Source organism: Anarrhichthys ocellatus, unplaced genomic scaffold, assembly GCF_004355925.1.
Source record: "Anarrhichthys ocellatus isolate YVR2014 unplaced genomic scaffold, GSC_Weel_1.0 scaffold32, whole genome shotgun sequence".
In the NCBI taxonomy this organism is placed as follows: Eukaryota; Metazoa; Chordata; class Actinopteri; order Perciformes; family Anarhichadidae; genus Anarrhichthys; species Anarrhichthys ocellatus.
In genome coordinates, this window is record NW_022280062.1 from 2054230 (window position 1) to 2070095 (window position 15866).

Genomic DNA, 15866 nt, shown 5'->3' on the forward strand with positions numbered 1-15866 from the left:
TGCGCATATATAAAACACTAGAAATGTAAAACCTTTATCCTCCACAGCACTCCACAGAAGCCGTGGTGGAGGAGAGCGAGAGGGTTTTCTCCAAGCTGATCCGCTCCATAGAGAAACAAAGCAGTGAGGTGAGGGAGGTGATGAGAGTCCAGGAGAGAGCAGCCGTGGGGCGGGCGGAGGAGCTGCTGGAGAAGATCCAGAGGGAGATCGTGGAGCTCAGAAGGACCGATGCTGAGCTGGAGAAGATTTCCCGTACCGAGGACCATGTGCACTTCTTTCAGGTAAAGAACATAACTCGGCCAGTGGTGTGGAGGAAAAAGGTCGGTCCGGCCATGTATTTATCAGAGTGGGGGAAGTAACTTAAGTACTTTTACTCTAGTACAATTCTGAGGTACTTGTAACTTACTGAGTCTTTGGATTTTCTGTTGTTTTACACTTTTACTCCACTATTCAGAGGCAAATATTGTGGTTTACTCCACTACATTTATTTAAGAACTTAAATCAGTGGCTGTTTTCTAATTGAGATTAATGATACAAATAGATTATGATCTTGCGATATATTAAAACCTTTATTGATCCTCAGGGAAATTCACAAGCTACCCAAATACATTAAAACTAGCCACCTCCCCACCTTTAGCAGAAAACTAAATTAAGAATAAAAAAAATACAAAACAATGTGTCCTAACACACCGAGGCAGCCATCCGCAGCGCCATCTTGGACTCTTCTGTCCCACCATGTTTACGTTTCAGATATATGACATTTAAAACAAGGCAAACATGCTTCTTGACAGTTAATATGATTTTAATTGCAGCGTGAACTTGATGAACATAACCCATGAAGGGATTCCTCCTTTTGTCAGGGTTTTTGCATTTAAATATCATCTTCTAGTTTGGTTGTGTTGCATGTCCTCACAGAAGTGCAAGACTCTTCAGTTCCCTGCAAAGACTGTGGAGCTGCCCAGCACTGACGTGCTTCAATACATGATGTATAAAACTATGAGAGGCGCCCTGGCTGATCTCAAAGACAGTCTGGATGAAAGCCTTGAAAGAGAATTCAACAGGATCTCTGATAAAGGTGTGTTATCTCTTTTACGCGTGATCACCATGAACGTGATTATTTAGTGAACAGTAAACACTTATTTGCTTGTCTGCATTTCTAGTAATTTCATTGAAGGAAACCAGCATTCAAAGTACTTCTGAAAAGACTAAAGGTTAGTGAGGTTCTTCAGTGGTTACATTGACTGATAACTGAATCGTCCAATATCATCTCAGCAACTGTAACTGTAAAATAGAAAGTCTGTAAATATCAGGAGTGCATTATTTTAACACACTATCATGCATGTAGCCATCAAGTGCACATTTAACATCCCTTTTACAAGATTTCAGTTTTAAAAGGAGTCGGATTGGAACCTTTAAAAAGTGATCCGTACTCTGCGTTTTAACTCATTTACAGAGGCAACTTTAGCTTAATCTAGCCATCTAGTTTATATACAGTCTAAAAACTACAACACTCATGAGCCTAGGCCAGTGTTGCCATGGTGAGGAGTGGTGGCATATTAAAAAATGATTCATAATTACAGCTGAGAGCAAAACTTGGTGCCATAGTTGCTGAATTCATCCACAATTGTGCCGGAATTTAAAAAGCTGAAATGCACACTGGGAGTTGTAGTTGATATCTACCTCAAATGTGTCGTGTACACAGGCTTGTACCTTCAACCTTTTTTTGAACCGAAGAACCAGATATTTCCAAACAGAAATTTTTTTTTTTACTGTTTATTTAATCAGGAGAGTTGATTCATTTTAAATTGTTTTGTTGTAGTTAATATTTCTTATTCCCTACATCTGTCTAACAGCAAAAGACACCAACATACCATACATCTCAGAACCAAAGACCAGAGCGGATTTTCTACAATGTGAGTACAGTTCTTTGATAAACCCTAACTATCATCCATCCTTATGAAACCAACGACGATGTCCATCTGCTGTGTCCAGATTACAACGATTTAGTCCTGGACCCGAACACAGCCAACCCTTATCTAAGCTTCTCTGATGGTCGAAGAGGGGTGACCACACGGTCAGAGCCACAGCCCTACCCAGACCACCCCCATCGCTTCACCAGCTGGGCCCAGGTGCTGGGCAGAGCTGGGATGGCTGGGCGCTGCTACTGGGAGGTGGAGTGGGCTGGTAATGGAGGGGTCTCCATCGGCGTCTGCTACAAAAACATGGGCAGGAGTGGAGCAGGGAGCGACAGCAAGCTCGGACACAACTCCAAATCCTGGAGCCTGGACTGCTCTTCCTCAGTCTGTTCATTTCAGCACAATAAGGAGAGTGTGACTATCAGTGCTGCCTGCTGCAGCAGGATTGGAGTGTATCTGGACTTTAGGGGTGGGACTTTGTCTTTCTATAATATTGCTGATACAATGGTTTTACTCCATAAAGTCAAGACCACATTTAGCCAGCCTGTGTACCCAGGGTTCTGGGTGGGTTTGAGCTCTACTTTGAGGCTGTGCTCTCTTTAAATGTACAGATGAGTGCACTCCAACAGTTCTCAAGCAGCTTCAAAATATTATCGTTTGACTGATAATGAAACTGAGATGGATGTTAGTGCTCAAAACGTAGCATGTTAGGAAGCATGCAAGCCAGGAGCAGCAGCACTAAGGTAGAGCAGTTCAGCAGTTTATGACATTAGGCGTTTTTGGTCCAAACTGTTCAGCCTGTAAATGGCTGACGGGTTTTTAAATGTCTGTAGGTGCTGAACTATTTAAAAGTTCCTCCGCTCCGAAAACTCCAACACTAAACTTCTTGACGTACTATACGATATTTTGATTAAATTGTTATGACCTACTCTACCTTATGGCATATCAGTGAATTCTTTTTGTTGACATTTTTTAGCACAAACTGACTTATGATATATTTAAAGACCTACTATACCAAAACCTTTTTACAAGTTCTTTTGGACATACTATTGACATTTATATACTTTTGACATACTGTACTGACTTATGACTTTTGAAATAGACTTTCACATCCTGTGTTATCTTTGACATGCTATACAATTACTTTTATTTCGACATACCCTACTGACTTTTTTCAGTATTCAATACTATGACGTTTATTACTTATTTATGATTTTCTTTAACACGCTATACTATGATGTTTTTTTCAACGTTATATTAGGACTTTAACATGGTATATACTATGGCTTTAACATTCTATAATTGCCTTTGAGAAGCTGTGCTCTCTAAAGATGACTGCACTCCAACGGTTCTCAAGTAATCTTGCTAGTATGGGGTTAAAAAAAAAAAAATGTATGTTTGACTTTAAATAATAATTACACAGACAATGGTTAATGCTCAACTTTGCATTTTAATAAACGTGCAAGCCAGGAGCAGCAGCAACACCTTGGCTTAGATCTTATTGAAGGCAGCAACATCTATACTCTGGATCTGCAAAGGAAGAAAAGTCCAATAAGTTAAGGTTTATATTTATTTGAGCGTATTTATGAGATATTGAGCATTAAATCTATTTCAATAAAAACTTTATCATTCAAGGATTGTAATTTCTTCCAACCAACATTTAGTAAATATGCTAATTTATTTTCTAAGAAGACAAACTATTAAAACATTTTTTTAGGACATGATATCCAACATTTATCCTGGAGGTAATTTTACAAGTATACATGCACAGGTATGACTCAAGGTAAATGAACTGAAGTTGTCGGATTGTGGCGCACAGATTACGTCAAAGTGGTCGTTACTTACATAGTCCTCAAACTTGGTGATCTCCTCCTCCAGGATGTCGGTGCCGACTTTGTCGTCCTCGACCACGCAGTTGATCTGCAGCTTCTTGATGCCGTAGCCGACTGGCAACAGTTTGGATGCTCCCCACAGGAGCCCGTCCATCTGCACAGACCGCACGCACTCCTCCAGCTTCCCCATATCAGTCTCATCGTCCCACTAAGGAAAGACACACAGAACATTCATTTAACCAAAGCCTTAAAAGACTAAAGTCAACACTATTTGCAGCAGAACTCATTGCATGGGAAGACACATTTGCTGATTTTAAACAAGTTTCTCCATAACTGAATGTTCCCTATAAGAGAACACAACCACAACGTAACTAGCATATGAATGCGAGTCACATGATACAGTTCACGTACGGGCTTAACGTCCAACAGGATGGATGACTTGGCGATGAGGGTGGGTTTCTTGGACTTCTTGGCTGCATAGGCATCCAGGCGCTCCTGCTTGATGCGTTCTGCCTCCTCGTCGTCGTCATCGCTGCCGAACAAGTCAACATCGTCGTCGTCATCGTCATCTCCATTTTCCACCTTTACCTGTTTGACTGGAGCAGCCTGGTCAAAACAATGGAAAAGGACAGGAACACTTTCTGTAAAGGTGTGCTCTTCAGAGGGCTTTTTCAATCTTTTACAGTTTTATAAATACAGAGAACATGAATGTAGTAATGTACTGTACCTAAAAAACAAAAAAATACCAAATTTGTAGTCATCTACCTTAGCACATGTGACGGCCGCTGGGCTCTTTTCCAGCCCAGCCACTCTGGACTCCAGCTTCTGCAGGGCTGCTCTCATCTCCTCCACCACTGACAAGCAAACACGATACAAAAATTTAAGTATTAATACTGCAAAAGTAAGAATAAGCTCAGGAAGACATTCAAAAACACTCAACACACACACACACCTTTGTGCAGTGTCTGGTTCTCCAGTTCCAGGCTCTTCATCCGAGAAACCAGCTCCTGGTCTCCTGCACGAGAGGATGACTATGGAAAGATAAACAAAAATTAATTAGCAAGCGTCATCTTGCAGGTTAGTGCTCAAATGGTGACAAAGCAAAAAAGCCTCTCCTCCAGGTTGAGAGACGATCAAAGTCTGAAGAAAGCAAAATAAAAAAATAGTGAGGTTTAAAAAGAAACCCATGCAAGGCTAAAACCTATTGCACAACAATGATTTGGATACACTTCACACACACAATGCTGATGTTAAAATGAAACCCTGTGATCACTATTAAAGAGATGCTATAATGCTTATAATATGCATGCAGGCAAACTTGGCCCAAAAACCAATTAAAAAAAAAAAAAAAAAAAAATCAGTAGTTCGACATTTTGGGAAAACTATATTTGCTCTCTTGCGAAGAGATAAGATTGATACCAATTAAACACAAAACATGATGTAGCTCTCGACTGATATGAATAAGAGTATTTACCAAAATGTCAAACTATTCCCTTAAGTTTAATGAATTAATTCAGAAGTTGAATGAAAGGTAACCGTCACTACAGTACTACTATACGAATTGAGCTTTAAAGTTTAATTTTAATGGTAACGACAATAAAGATCAAAACCAAACAAATCATCAAGATTAATATTTTCACCCGCAAATTCTGCATCAGTTAGCAGAAGCCCCAAAAAAAGAATATGCCAGCTGGTAAGATGGTGATTCATGATGTCTTAGTGCCGTGATAACAGCAGCACACTCCACTCCAGGCAGCAGCAGACTCAGCCAGCACACTCGGCTGAGTCTCTCAGTCATGCAGCGTTCCCACGCCCGAGCAGCAAAGCTGGAACAGGAAGTCTTACGTTTCTGTGCCGCCGCTTTAGCTGGGACCCTTTGGGCTGCTGCAGGGCCGACTTCGCCTGCACACCCGGTGATGTACACAGTGAACGTAATATGGAAGGGGGGGGGGGGGAAACACGATGACAAGAAGAAAAGTACTGGTTGTAGGTAGAAAGTTGGACGCTACAACTTTAAAGTCGTCACTAATAGGACAGCATTTAATGTCAATGTTGTCAGAGAAAAAGGATGAAACACAACTCTTTACATCATAATAAATCAAATAACCCAAAATGGGAAATATCAAACCAGTCCAGCAGCTCTATGGGACCGTTTAAACTGTTATAAATACTAGAGTAGCTCTTTTTGCTTTGATGAATTCTAACTTACTTGGAGAAGTTGACGGGTAATTCAATTTTATTTAGAGGCCATTACACACTGGGGACATATTTCTTTGTGCAATAAATTTGCACATCAATATATTTTTTCCAACCGTTTTGTTTCACGAGTACTTTCAAGACAGAATGTGAATATTCCACGGCAGAAAAGAGGCGCATGTATTTTGCGAAAGGATGTCGATTTTCCCACCGTGAATATAAGCATCAACCAATCACATTGTACAAAAACATACACTTCCCAGTGCTCCGAACCGAGATGGCAAACTTTATTACTCCTTTCAACCTTGACAAAGGCAGAACAGACCAGATCCACCCTGTATGTTCTTACCTTTCACAATAAAAGCCCTTTACATATACAGGACACTGCGTAACTGTTTACCAGAGGGAATTCAACTTCACTAAAGGAAACGTATTAAAGTAGCTTACAGTAGTTTAGGCCATACAATAATGAACCTCGGACTGCTCTGGGTCAATAGGATCGTGGTCCTCTGCAAATCTACTCTCGAACTGTATTGAAAAGTGTTGCAACTGCAAATTCACGTCGCTGCCGTTATGAATATTTTTGATGCAAAATATTCACGTTGAGTATTTCACATTTTCGTGTAATTTATTCGTCACATGCATTACGACAGTCCCTCCTTGTTGCTGCCACAGACAGCTTGCTGAGACACGGTATGAGGTAGGAACTCTAGGAGAGAATCTGGACAGCATGGACAGGAGGAACAGTTGCAGCTACCAAAATGCTTTTACGGTGCATAAGGGCATGCAGGTATTGTTTTTAGACAGACCTAAAACATGTGAACGTATCCTTATAAAAAGGTAACATTTAAATATCTAATGAGAAAGCAGATTTTTGTTTATGCAAAAATGACCACTTATACTGCCAATGACATTCATGTAAAGACAAACAACTTACTGACTGATTGCAATGAAGATGATGGGAGAAGCAAGCAGAGACGACTGGGTGAATAAGTTCTGTGTCATGCATAGAGCACTTTTCTAGTGAGGTGCAGGCGAAATGTTTTCTGTGACTAAAAGCTGTCCCCTATGACCTGCTGTGTCTATATTTAAATCATAATTTCATATTTAAACAGATATTCCCCTCTTTCGGGGCTGGTACACGAACATTAGCGAGTACAGTCCTGCCACTACAGGGGTGTTTCTGTGGCTCATTCGGAGGACAGTACTCACTCCGTTGAGGGACTGCAGGATATTCTGTCGGGATTTAGCAATGTCCTGCAGGATGCCATTAACCTCTCTCTCCTGCAGGTGTATGTGGGCCAAGCAGTGATGAAGCGGGAGCAGCGAGAAAGACACAAAGCAGAATGCAAAACGGACCATACACCCAACATTCAGGAAGACTTATCAAAACACTTGAAGCAAATAAATGTGAGCTACATGCTTATCAAATTCCTCGTGATTAAATATAAATGGTATTTTGGCAGCGTGCATTAAGGCAACACAAACCCAGGATGATGTTTGTGTTCCATGGTGCAGCTGTCATTTTCCCACTTCAGTACACGTACTGAAATGTAAACCATTTCCATTGAAACAGCTTTACACCCAAGAACTTGACGTGATCTGTTGATTATCCTGAAAACCAGGACGTTGTTTCACTCCTCTCATTTGTAATTGGGCAACAGTGGAGACGCATTTCTCAAAAATCATCACGTAAAACAAAAACTGTCTGCATCGCTTTCTGTGTTTAGGGTGAAAGAAATCTTTAAAGAACTGTAAGTGATCTCTAATCTAATCTCCATTGTTTTAAAGGCTTGTGTGGAGAGTCTCTGCTGCTCTGGACAACCTGAGAAGCAAAGGCAGCTGCCAAACCACCTGACCCCTCTCACTAAGACGTGCCACTTCTAAATCGAGTGGCTCGACTCATGCACACAGCTGCTCCGGGCTACAGAGGGCTGACGATGCTGATGTAACTATTGCTTAACATGCTGATGATTGACAGGGCAGCGTGAGCTGAGGTGACAGGCAAGCGGCGAAAGAGACTTCAAAAGCTGGCAGCAAGAGACACGAGGAGGATTCGAGATAAAGGTCGTCTAAAAAAAACAGAGTCCTTATGTCTAGGAATGATCAGATTGATGCAAATTGCTTTTGGGCTGCATAAAAAACAGGCGTTCAAAAAAAGCAGATAAACCGTGTACCTGTGTGGAGGGTCCGTTGGCTCCCTCGTAGAAGCACTTCTCGGCCTCATCGTAGCACCGCTTGTCGAACCAGATGTTCTCCGAGGCGAGGCACTGCAGTCCGCTCATCTTGGTACTGAGCAGGGAATCGGAAATTCAGGAGAAGTAAGACAACGCAGAGAAGACCCAACTAAACGCAGATTTGCATCCAACATTTTCTCTACTGAGCAGCAGCCACGACCATGTGTTTACTCGTTAAAGCCAGCGCAATGAGTGACAGAACACGGCTTGACCGGGACACCGTATATTACAGGCTACATCATGCACAGCCACAGATGGGGTTGTGGGTGGAATAGGGAGAGACAACACAAAGCGAACAGATTAAACTATGAATGGATAGCAGAGTAAAAGGCCTCGTTTCTGTAAAATAAAAAAGCAACATTAAAAAAAAGGGTGAAAAACTACTGCATGTATGGTTCACCTCCCTTCTCATTTTGCTGACGGGTTACTGCAGCAGACAGGCATCTACACATTCCTCAGTCAGACAGTTGCCTGGTCTGCAAAGTCTGGATTATAGAACAAAAGGTTGGTCGACTCGCTGTCCGCCAACAACCCCCCCCCCCCCCTTAGTGATAGCAGAGGTCCACTTTGTGTGATAATCAAACACAGACCACGTTTACTACACGTCGGTACATGACGGCATGTTGTGCGCTCATACCTTAATGTGACACCAGTTCAGACTCAGTGGGCGTAAAACAAATAAATGCAAGGCGCTGTATGGATGCAGGTACCGGTGAGACTAAATAAAAGTTTGTCACGTCCCAAAACACTGCAGAGCCTTTAAATATTCTGTGACAGGATGTTACAAGTTATCAGTGTGAAAATAATTTGATCTTAAGCCACAATGATGAGATAAATAGAAATACAGATATCACATTACAAATAATCAACTGGCCACTGCTGTACCTTGAAATGATGTTGAGTTGCACTGTGGCAGAGGTTGAGTGAGGTTTTGCAGGAGCCCTCTGTGTTCACACCCCTGCTGTGTCAATGGATTGATCTCATTTAAATGAATGAGCGTGCCAAGTTATTATTTATTAAGGGCTTAAATCAGTCTGAATGTTGCCTAAACAAAAAAAATCCAAACAAAGGGCCCATCAATAAACCTGTACCTCAAAAACATTATACACAAGTTAGCAGAACCAAAAAAGGCCAAACAAGAATGCAGGACAGACAACAAATTACAAAAAAATAAATAAATGAAATCATCCGAAAACACACATCACGTCTCTTCCATTCCCTGTGTGAGAGGTGGCATACTTGTCCCATCTGGGCCTGCTTTGCGTCTCAGAGAGGCCCCTCTTCCTCTGGGTCTGCCTCTTGCTGCCTTTGGCCCCCTGCTCGGTCTCAGAGGAGGTGCGACTGCGGCCCCAGCTGTAACGGCGGTGGGGGACACCGGAGGCCTTCACTGTGGTGGTGGGGTAACCCTGATCCTGCGGTTGACCGCGGCTGCGTCTAGCCTGGAAGGTCACGTTGCTTCTGCTGTGCGGACTCCTCGGAGAGGAGGACAGCGGCCCGTTGCCGTTAGAGGCGAGCCGCCGTTGGTAGTTGCTCTTGGCCTGCTCAAAGGCACTGCGGTTGTACAAGGTTCACTCTGCCTGCATGCCCTGGAGGATGGGACTTTTACCATAGGAGCCGCTTGCCTCCATGGAGGAGCTCAACCACTCCTCTTCAGCCCCAGAGCTGTGGCTCTCTGACAAACGCGTGCACCGCCGCAGCCTCCCAAACTGGACTTTATCTCCGCTGATGACGGGACCGTTACCCTGCTTGAAGGTCCCCACTGGCACAGCATGTTCAGGGGCTCCTCCTTGCTGACGGTTCGGCCAAGACTGATCCATTCCTCTATTAAAACGGGCTCTCTACTCACTTTTGTGTTCGTGATGAGAGAAAAGAAGCAACAGGTAGAAGCTAAAGCCATTAGTTCAGTGTGAAGATGGCATCACAAAGAGGAACTTAGACGCATCAAAGAAAGCTCATAAAACTGTCGATATGTGATGCCAATGTGGTCTTGTGGGCAAAGAGATGTTTAGATTGATCAATCGCTAACGTGTTCAGAATGAGCCGTCTGAGAATAGAAGAATCAAACAGAATGCAAAAGACTCAATCGTGTTTGCTTTTAGGATCGTGGAATAATGCTCCAAAAAAGTCACAACATTGATCAATCTCACATTGGACTTTCAAAGACCAAAGCCAAAACAAACGATGCAAAATGTAATGTGACAAATGGCCAACATTAAAAAGGTTAGGATGTGTGTGCAGTGTTTCCTCAATATTCATTTTAAATCTAACACTAAATGTTGTACAAATATTTACCGCATATTTTTTAAATATTGATTTTATGATTAAGAAGCATTGCAGTCTTAATTTGAAACTTGCAGGGTGAACAACACCAAGATAATGACATGTATAATAATAATAATAATAATAATAATAATAATAATCACACAGCAGCTGTGTCAAATTATTGAGGAAACACTGCGTTTATGCATTAAACACATTTCTTTTGAAACATTAAAAAAACCCAACCTGTGCAACCGGGTGTGGCTCACCTTTGTTTTGGCATGCTGAAGGATAATGAATGCTTCCTATCGTACAAAACAAATCAAAGTAATCAAAAGACAATCCAAATGTTTCTGATATCAACACTTCCTTTAAAACATGCAGCCAAACTTCACACAAACGACACTAGCATACATTTTCATGCATAAACTTTATAAAAATAAATAAATAAAAATAAAAAAACTAGCCTAACCACATGAAAATACAACAACTTGCAAACATGCAATTGTATTACCTATAGCATGGTTAGTGCAGATAAATACTCAGTTTGTAAGGTACACCTGGCGTGTGTCATTTTGGAGGCTAGAGTTTTTAGCTGTTGAATTATGTTGCATGAATCTAAGAGGAGTTTGTAATATTTTGTCTTCCTCATTAAGAGCTGTAACAACAATTGCTTTGGTCACTTTGCATGAAAAGATTCCAAACAAGTGTTTGCACAAAAAAAAAAAAAAAAAAAATTACAGATTTATCAATAATGGAAATGTGCAGATGCAGCTCTGACGTTGACTCAACACTTCTCAGAAACATTTTAACCTCCATAAGTGTGAGATTCACTGCGGGTCTCTTCTATTAGACTAGTAGCTGGATGTACTTAACAAACTAGCAACTGAGTACACATGAATTCCACTTCACCATACGACACCATGCGTTAGAGCATCAGCTGAACAGCAGCTGCAACACCAACGCTCACCTTTGGTAACTTTAACTGGAATGGAAAACTAGTGTGCAACACAGAAATAAGAGACACGTGTTCATAAAATACAAAACCTCATGGACAAACAACCACAGAAGGGATATTTATAGAACGTTTAGGAATACTAGAATAAAAAACCACTATGACTCTCTTAAGTAGATGGACATGGGGGTAAAGATAACTGTGCAAGTCGCCAGCAATTTGTCATTTAAAAAAAGAATCACAATTTGGCAATTCGTGTACGATACCAGTCACAAATCAGGCGCATGTAAAGTGATATAAAACCCGTGTTGTATTCCGTCTGTTGCCGGCTCACTCACGAGCTGAAGTCAGGAAGCAGAAGTTTTTTTTGACAGCCACAGCAACTAGTAGCTAGTTTCTTTGACCACGTGGCGTCAATAAAACTCCGAATTCAAAATACTTTGAGAGTTTTAACAAGGAGTAACGTTTTTGTTATAATTCAGGTCGGTGGTACAACTACAATACTTCTCCACTTACTCTTGTTTTTTTCGGTGTTTTATTGCTTGGTAACCGTTCCTTTGCGTGCTGCCTTGGCCGTAATCCGACAGGGAAAGAGGACAGGCATTAGAGGGCCGACTATATTCTTCCGTGTCAGAGGGGGGAGGTCCGTTAGCTTCCCCACGACTTCATCGAAGAGTCCCGCTATTGTATAATGTTTATTAAAAAAAAGAGAAGAACACACAAATACACATAGAAGTAAGAAATTGTCTGTGGCTGCTGAAGATAAGCACGGATCTGTGTTTTCAATACCATTTATGTCGTACCTTCAGATTGGTATGATCCATTTTGGCCAAAGACTTCATCTCCCATGATTCTAAGCGAACGGGGCAGTAGTTCTTCTGTCAGGCCAGGCCCAGCCGTACAGTCTATTAGTTTGAACTACAACGCGACTTTGCTTTTTTTCGTTTCAGTTTGACAGTGGGCCTCTGTGACTGCATGTTTAAAAAATAAAATATCGCGAAATGTTGAATATTTAAAGTTTCCTCAGGTTTGAGTTTCTTGTGGAGACAAATACCTTTTCCTCCCTTGTCCTGCAGGGGGCAGACTATAGTCGAGAGCCAAGTTAGACTATAAATCCTGCAGAAAAACTATACAAGGCCACTGTTATTACTACTACTAATATTAATAGTTATAAAGACCAGAAGACACAGATTAGTTGGGTTGATAAAGTTTGAAGTCGTTTTAACTTAAGCAGAATTATATAGTTTCCAGTGTGACTTTAGTAGATTTATTTGATATATTATTATTATTATTTGTAGTAGTAGTAGTAGTAGCATTGTTTGATATTGTTTTGACTGTTTTTTACAGGTTTGCAGGCACTTACAAATCCACGCTTTTTACTGTCTTCTATTGCAAAGTGGAGGTAAAGATATACGTTGACATGACTGAATTTTACATATTTTGAAACAGGTATTGTGCGTTCCAATGAATGTATTTGTTTCCTGTTGTCCCAGAGTTCTCAGCTTTATGATACTACAAGCGAAACTGAAGAAATCTACAATGATAACACTCTTTTCCAACTCTACATTGAAAACCTCAGAGGAAATATAAAAGCTAGATTTCAAAATGAGTGGTGTCAGTTCTTAAATCTTTCCTGTGAAATAAAGATTGATGAGTTACTTCTGACATCTTCAGAAATCTGACAGAAGTAGAAAGCGGAGCTCAGCTAACATCCTGTTAGCAGTCCTATATCTTATTCACTTTCAACCACTCTGGTTAACCAATAATTTACAACTTTCATCTCATCTTTTCTCTTCAAAAGGCAAATATGGCAAGTAAAGCAGCAACAGTGAAGTTGTTCAGTGCAGTATAGGCTGTTCTGTACTGTTTTTAAAATTAAAACCAGGGTTTGTGCTCTGCATCGTACCAAAGCGAATACATCACCGCAGTTTAGACAATGAAGGATGTATCCAAATCTGCACCATTAGAATTAGTAATACATCCTTCTTTGACTTCTTGGAAGGAGTTCAACAACACTATACTTTCACTGAATTCATCCCTGCATCATCAAGCCTTTTCCTGCCCTACTTTCTTCTTATTACAGCTCTTGTGAATGCATTTCTTTCTTTTTGCATTATGTATGTCCCGTATCTGGGTGATACAGTCTACTGGGTTCTGTTCTGTAGTGTGCAGTATATTGCTTCAGGGTTTTTAGGATCTTCAGTTGAGGACCCCCATGACTGCAAAACCACAAACCACATATAAAAGTGCACATATCTGTTATAATAAATGGTTTAAAATCCTTCGACATAAGTTTTTTCTGACACGACATCTCGGATGCTGATAAATATAAGAGCACAATCTTTGGGCTGCAAAATTAGCACTACGAGGAGGAGGCCAACACTTTGTGGTGCTAGATGCTGAGCTGTCAAATCAAATAAAGTTCATCTTCTAGCATTGCTAACAGTTATAGGAACCAGATTGTAAACATAATTTGGCTGCATGAACTGACACACAGCACATTTTATGTGACAGCAAAGATTTTACACCCCTGACTTCAAAAATGAATCGTTCGCTCTTTCGCTTCAGGTTTTAGGAAACATATTTACACAAGTATTACCAGTTCTGTGTCTCTGCCTCATGAATAGCACATGTGCCTTTTAAAACTGGGTGACATTCCTCTTTAAACAAGGCCTTTTACTATGGATTTGTCCTGTAGCACTGACAAGGCCCGTACTGGGCTTCAGATCTATAAGGCTAAAACAATGGATAAGGAAAACAAAAAAAAACATGTTGCAACCTGTGTTGAGCCCAAAGTCTATCAGGGAAAAAGTATATGAATGGTAGGGCAAACAGATATAATTTAGCGGAATATATAACTTAACATAACATATCACAACACAACATAACATAACTCATCTTGTTTGCAATCAGACTGCAACTAACGACAATATTCATTATAGATTAATCCGTTTGTTTTATCAATTAATCGCTTGATCAGTCAGAAAAAGTGTCTGTCATAGTTTCCCAGAGTCCAAAGGTGAAGTCTTCACATTGCTTGCTTTGTCCAACCAACAGTCCCAACCCCAAAACATATTCAGTTTACAATGAAAAACAGAGAAAAACTGCAAATCCTCAGACGGGAAAAGCTGAAATCTGAAAATATTTGGCTTTTTTGTTTTGTTTGAAAAATTACTGAAACTACTAATCAATTATCAAAATTGCTGTTTATTCATTTTCAGTCAATCTGCAAAAAATCTCAAAGATATGTGAAACGACCGCAAAGAGACACCAAATGACCACAGAGGAATTCAAAATGGCCACAAAGAGACTGGAAAGAACAGTTACGAAGAAATACAAAGTCTATACAGTAGTTATGAAACAACCAGAAATGCAAAACAAAGAGACGCAAAAATGACGATAAGAGATAAAAATTGAACAAACATAGACAAAACAAACTCAAACAAAAACAAAGAGAGGATTTACTATAAAGAGAAGTGTAACAACCTAAAAAAGATGCAAAACAACCTAAAAAAGACACAAACTGAACACAAAGGGACATAAAACAAGCACAAATCTGAATATTTCTGGGTTTTTACAGTCTTCCAAGATATTGAAACTGAATATTTTTCAATTTTCGACAGCCGGTCTGACAAAACAAGACACGACGTCATAGGCTCTGGAAACTTGTGATTGGCATTTTTGCTCTTTACTGACATATAAACAAATGATTAATCAAGCAAATAATAAGAATAATCTCTAGTTAAAGTCCTGTCAATCACTGATCACATCTGACTCTGCTCACAGTACAATCGGTTGTAGTAGCTTCAGAAAACACAAGCTTGAATAGGATCCATTAGTTATTGTGGGGATCAAACACTCAGCTGTTTTCATTTCAACCTTTTGTTAACCTGTGTTTTTAAACAGGTTGCAGTGTTTTAGCTTTATTGGAAACCCCATGCTACAGTGATGACACCTGATAACGAGCTGTAAATGAATCACCGAGATAGCTCCAGAGGAGTCGTTGAAGGTGGAATCCTGTGTTCTTGTTCTTGGGAACCTATTCTGTAGGGAAGGATTTTGTCTTTTTTTAGCACTGGCCTGCTCCACATTTACACCTGCAAACTGCATACCAAGGTGGTAACAGCGTTCTGGAGGTTTTAACCACTGTCCTTCCACACATTACACACTTCTCCTTTTAGTAAAAATACAATATTTGCCTTTTAAATGTAGTGAAAACTGGTAATATTGAACAATATATCTGTTAAATAGGAATACATTTGCCTCAGGGAGTGTAGGAATAAAGGGTTTAGTATAAGCTATACAGGCAGAAGGCATATGGCAGTCACAAAATACATCATCTGATTTGAAATTAGGTCATATGTTGTTTGCGTTATGACTGCCAATCCTGTGAATGGAGATATTCATTCACCTGAATTTGCTCTGAGAGAGAGAGAGAGAGAGAGAGAGAGAGAGAGAGAGAGAGAGAGAG

At 40.5% G+C, this 15866-nt stretch overlaps 2 protein-coding genes across 6 annotated transcripts in view; one reads left to right on the forward strand and one right to left on the reverse strand.

The window, feature by feature from the left end:
• LOC116393120 (E3 ubiquitin/ISG15 ligase TRIM25-like) overlaps positions 1 to 3544 on the forward strand; it is a 10313-nt gene extending 6769 nt beyond the window's left edge. Inside the window, exons 3-7 of the mRNA XM_031865143.1 lie at positions 48 to 281; positions 916 to 1075; positions 1161 to 1211; positions 1854 to 1913; positions 1993 to 3544. Coding sequence (XP_031721003.1) covers positions 48 to 281; positions 916 to 1075; positions 1161 to 1211; positions 1854 to 1913; positions 1993 to 2519 — 1032 coding nt within the window. The 3' untranslated portion in view covers positions 2520 to 3544. The remainder of the gene's footprint in view (positions 1 to 47; positions 282 to 915; positions 1076 to 1160; positions 1212 to 1853; positions 1914 to 1992) is intronic.
• eef1da (eukaryotic translation elongation factor 1 delta a (guanine nucleotide exchange protein)) lies at positions 3347 to 12016 on the reverse strand. Of its 5 annotated transcripts, none has more exons than XM_031865146.1 (10): positions 11912 to 12004; positions 11411 to 11438; positions 10710 to 10745; positions 8122 to 8236; positions 7157 to 7228; positions 4701 to 4779; positions 4514 to 4602; positions 4160 to 4354; positions 3762 to 3956; positions 3347 to 3446 (listed from the first exon to the last, which is right to left on the reverse strand). In XM_031865146.1, the coding sequence occupies exons 3-10, from the start codon at positions 10721 to 10723 to the stop codon at positions 3408 to 3410; spliced, it is 798 nt and encodes a 265-aa protein (XP_031721006.1). In that variant the 5' UTR covers positions 10724 to 10745; positions 11411 to 11438; positions 11912 to 12004; the 3' UTR covers positions 3347 to 3407. The 5 variants fall into 5 exon arrangements, with proteins under 5 accessions (XP_031721006.1, XP_031721008.1, XP_031721010.1 ...); XM_031865148.1 differs by lacking the exon at positions 7157 to 7228 and adding an exon at positions 5594 to 5650 and having other exon boundaries at positions 11912 to 12003; XM_031865150.1 differs by lacking the exon at positions 7157 to 7228 and having other exon boundaries at positions 11912 to 11998.
• Positions 12017 to 15866: the final 3850 nt, after the last annotated feature.

Bases quoted from the DNA above. Each gene is read 5' to 3' on its own strand.
- eef1da (XM_031865146.1), bottom strand. The intron at 4,603-4,700 runs GTGTGTGTGTGT...TTTGCTTGTCAG, and splicing joins GAACCAGACACTGCACAAAG to TGGTGGAGGAGATGAGAGCA. The intron at 4,355-4,513 runs GTAGATGACTAC...TGTTTTGACCAG, and splicing joins CGGCCGTCACATGTGCTAAG to GCTGCTCCAGTCAAACAGGT.